General features: G+C 48.7%; 1 protein-coding gene across 8 annotated transcripts in view; it reads right to left on the minus strand.

Moving 5' to 3' along the window:
* The window catches only part of SUFU (SUFU negative regulator of hedgehog signaling), a 110,118-nt gene extending 108,983 nt beyond the window's left edge, over positions 1-1,135 (minus strand). For all 8 annotated transcript variants that reach the window (XM_059899827.1, XM_059899826.1, XM_059899824.1 and 5 more), the window contains exon 1: positions 761-1,135. In XM_059899827.1, coding sequence (XP_059755810.1) covers positions 761-942 — 182 coding nt within the window. In that variant the 5' untranslated portion in view covers positions 943-1,135. The remainder of the gene's footprint in view (positions 1-760) is intronic.
* Between the last annotated feature and the right edge of the window lie 2,352 nt (positions 1,136-3,487).

Genomic DNA, 3,487 nt, shown 5'->3' on the forward strand with positions numbered 1-3,487 from the left:
CTGTCTGCCTCTGTTCTAGCCAGTGACCTAAAGCAAAGCAGCTGCGGAGCCAGAAGAAGCTCTGCATGGAGAAACAGAACTGTGCAGAGTAAGCAGAAAGTTTATCAGGAAAAATTGCTCCGCCAAACTTCAAACGCAAAAGCACTGCACTGATATGAACGTCTGAGCTCATCGGGAAGGTATCAAAAAGAGACCTCCTCCTTATCCCTTCACAAGCACAACGCTCACAACTTGCTCCCCTCCTAACCCACAGACCCACACCCGCCACTACCCTGTGCAGTCTCGTGCCCTCTGAGCTCCTCCAGCCGCGCGGCTCCAAAGCCTTCTCAGATGCTCCCCAGGCCCCGCCTCGCCTCCCCCATCCCACTTCAGCCGCCGCCCCCCCCACCCCGGCTTCCCCTCGCCCACTAATGACCCCCTACAGGCGCCCCCTCCTTTCACCACGTTTACAGTTCCTTCTCTCCTATCGTTCCCCCCGCCGCTCCTACCCACACCCCCAATTCACTCTATTCTCCTAATCCCAGTTAACCCTTCATTCCCCTCCTCCCTCGCTAACCCTTCGCTACCCACAGGCTTCTTTAACCCCTTTGTCCCCATTCCTAACTTGAGCCTTAACTTCTTCCCTAGCAGCAGAAAGCCCTTCTTCCAAGTGCTTTAACCATTCTCCTTCCCCCTCCTATTCCCGCACAAATTACTACGTCCCAGCGCTTTAACCCTTCTCAGCCCGCCCCTGTCCGTCTCCCCGCGGCCCAAGGCATACCAGTACTTGACGATAGCGGTAACCTGGAGCGGGTTCGGCTGGTCTGGGTAAAGGCGGCGGCACTCTCCGTAGATGGCGTGCAGTCCCGGGGGGAAGAGCGAGGCGAAGGCCGGAGGGGCTGTTGGGCCAGGGGCCGGGGGCGCGGTGGGGCCGGGGGCGCCGCTAGGCCGCAACTCCGCCATCGGGGTGCGTAGGGTGCTGGGGGGACCGGGGAGGGCAGACGAGGGGGAGAGCACTGACGCGCCAGCAGGCGAACTCCCTGGGTGCGACTCCCGGAGGCGATGGGGGTGCTGCAGCGAGGTCTAGGCTTCGCGCCTGCGCAAGGCGCACCGTCCGCCCAGGCCGTAGCCGCGGCAGAGACGGCCAGAGGGTGCCTCGGGGGCCGCGGGGCGCTCAGGGGGCGGGGCGCCGGCCTGCCCTATTCCGGCACCCATTGGCTAGTGTCTGTGCCAGTCACAGGTGGGGAAGGCATGAGTTGACAATAGGTCCCGCCTCCCGCTCCCAGGGTTGCGGGGCGGGGGTGTCCCAAGGCTCTTGGACTCCCCCTAGTGTTAGGAGGAACCCAGGTTTAAATAGAGATATTGGGGCATCCTTCTGAGGTGCTAGGGTCCCATGAAAGCACTGGGAAGTGCACCGACAAAGGGCTTGTCACTGTTATGGTGACACGCTGCTAAGAAGGATTTAAACATATATCTGACAGGGACTTCCCAGGTTGCGCAGTGGTTAAGAACCCACTTACTAAGGCAGGGGACACAGGTTTGAGCCCTGGTCCGAGAAGATCCCACATGCCGTGGAGCAATTAAGCCCGTGCGTCACAACTACTGAAGCCTGTTCGCCTGGAGCCCCAGCTGCGCAAGGGAAACCCCCACTCGCCACAAGCGCAACAAAGACCCAGCACAGCCTAAAATAAATAAATATTTTTAAAAACCTTAAAAAAATATGTCTGACAGTGGATTGATTCATGCGTCCATGTAGCGTTAGTTTTAATAGATTATAAATCTAAATGTTTCCTACCGTCTTTGAATATCCATTGACCGTATTGACTGACACTAACACCGCCAAATTCGGGGGTCATATGTTGAAATACCTATTTTGGAGTTCTGTCAGAAAGTAGCAAGACTTAAACTAGGATCAGCTAAATAGACATGGTGATTATTTATTTATTTATTTATTTATTTATTTTTATTGGAGTATAATTGCTTTACAATGTTGTGTTCGTTTCTGCTGTACAGCAAAGTGAATCAGTTATAAGTATACGTATATCCACTCTTTTTTAGATTTCCTTCCCATTTAGGTCACCACAGATCATTGAGCAGGGTTCCCTGTGATAAACAATTGGTTCTCATTAGTTATCTATTTTATACATAGTAGTGTATATATGTCGATCCCAATCTCCCAATTCGTCCCACCCTCCTCTTCCCCCTCTTGGTAACCATAAGTTTGTTCTCTACATCTGTGACTCTATTTCTCCTTTGCCTGTAAGTTCATCTGTACCATTTTTCTAGATTCCACATATAAGCGATATTATATGATATTTGTTTTTCTCTTTCTGACTTACTTCACTCTGTAGGGACTTGGTGATTATTTAATACATGGTTCAAATGACATGGTTAAGATGACAATCTCTTTTTTGTTCTGTTTTAAGCAGAGGTATGCAGGTTGCCTTGAGGAACACCAATATTCATTATCTACTATGAACCTGCCCCTCTCCATTACCTTTGACTCTCTGTAACTGGGAAATTTTTTAATTCCTAAGGCACCGGGTTGGGAATTATTTTCCTGCCTACAATAACTTTTCATACAGTAGTGTCTTCCACTCAATGATCTTGAAGAAATTCCAAGAGAAAGGGATAGAAGAGAGTCCTGACTACTGCTGCTATTAACTAAAGGTTCCCTGCAACTTGAAGGGATGGAGGAAATAATTTAGAGAAAAATGCACTGGGCTCATTAGAAAACAGTGACACATAATCTCTCTTCACTTCCGTATTCTCATCCATCAATGTCAATTCTAACTCCCCATGAAAATTAAAGATATACTGTTACTGAAGCTATTAGATGAACGATGTTTTAATGACCAAAAGATCATCTATACCAGTAGTTCCAAATGCCAGTCTTCAGACCAATGTTAGCATGTTGCCAAGTTTACACCTATCCAGGAAAAAATGAGAAAATCAACCAAAATGTACTTTTTTTTCAAAAAAAGCAAATTTTATACAATATAAATTATTTTCCTTTGTTCTGGGAATAGGTTCCTCCCCGTGTGTATTAAAATTTCCTTTTATTAGAGTGTGATGGTAATAGATGTTTAGAAACTGTTTACTTTGTAATAGATGTTTATTAATGTCTTATAGACCCATATAAGAATATGGCAACCTCAAATTGTCCACGGTAGGGAGTGGAAGGACTCATCTGTAAAATCCAAACATCCACGAGTTACTGATCAATCCAAACCGAACTACAGGCAAGTACTCAGGACTACATATTTCAGCATGCACTGCGAATCGCTTCAAAGGGACTACATATCCAGGCATGCAATGCAACCATCAATCGGCGTCCCCTCCTACTTATCTACGCAGACTACAAAGCCCAGGGTACTGTGCGTCGGAAACGCGATGCCCCGTCCCTTAAAATAGGCGGGGCTCCGAAGCCGCCTGGATTGCTAACTCAGGTGCAAGGCATGCTGGGTGTTGTAGTTCTTCGGAAGCGAGGTCGAGCCGCTCCCTGGCG

This window comes from Balaenoptera ricei, chromosome 16, assembly GCF_028023285.1.
Source record: "Balaenoptera ricei isolate mBalRic1 chromosome 16, mBalRic1.hap2, whole genome shotgun sequence".
NCBI classification, from domain to species: Eukaryota; Metazoa; Chordata; class Mammalia; order Artiodactyla; family Balaenopteridae; genus Balaenoptera; species Balaenoptera ricei.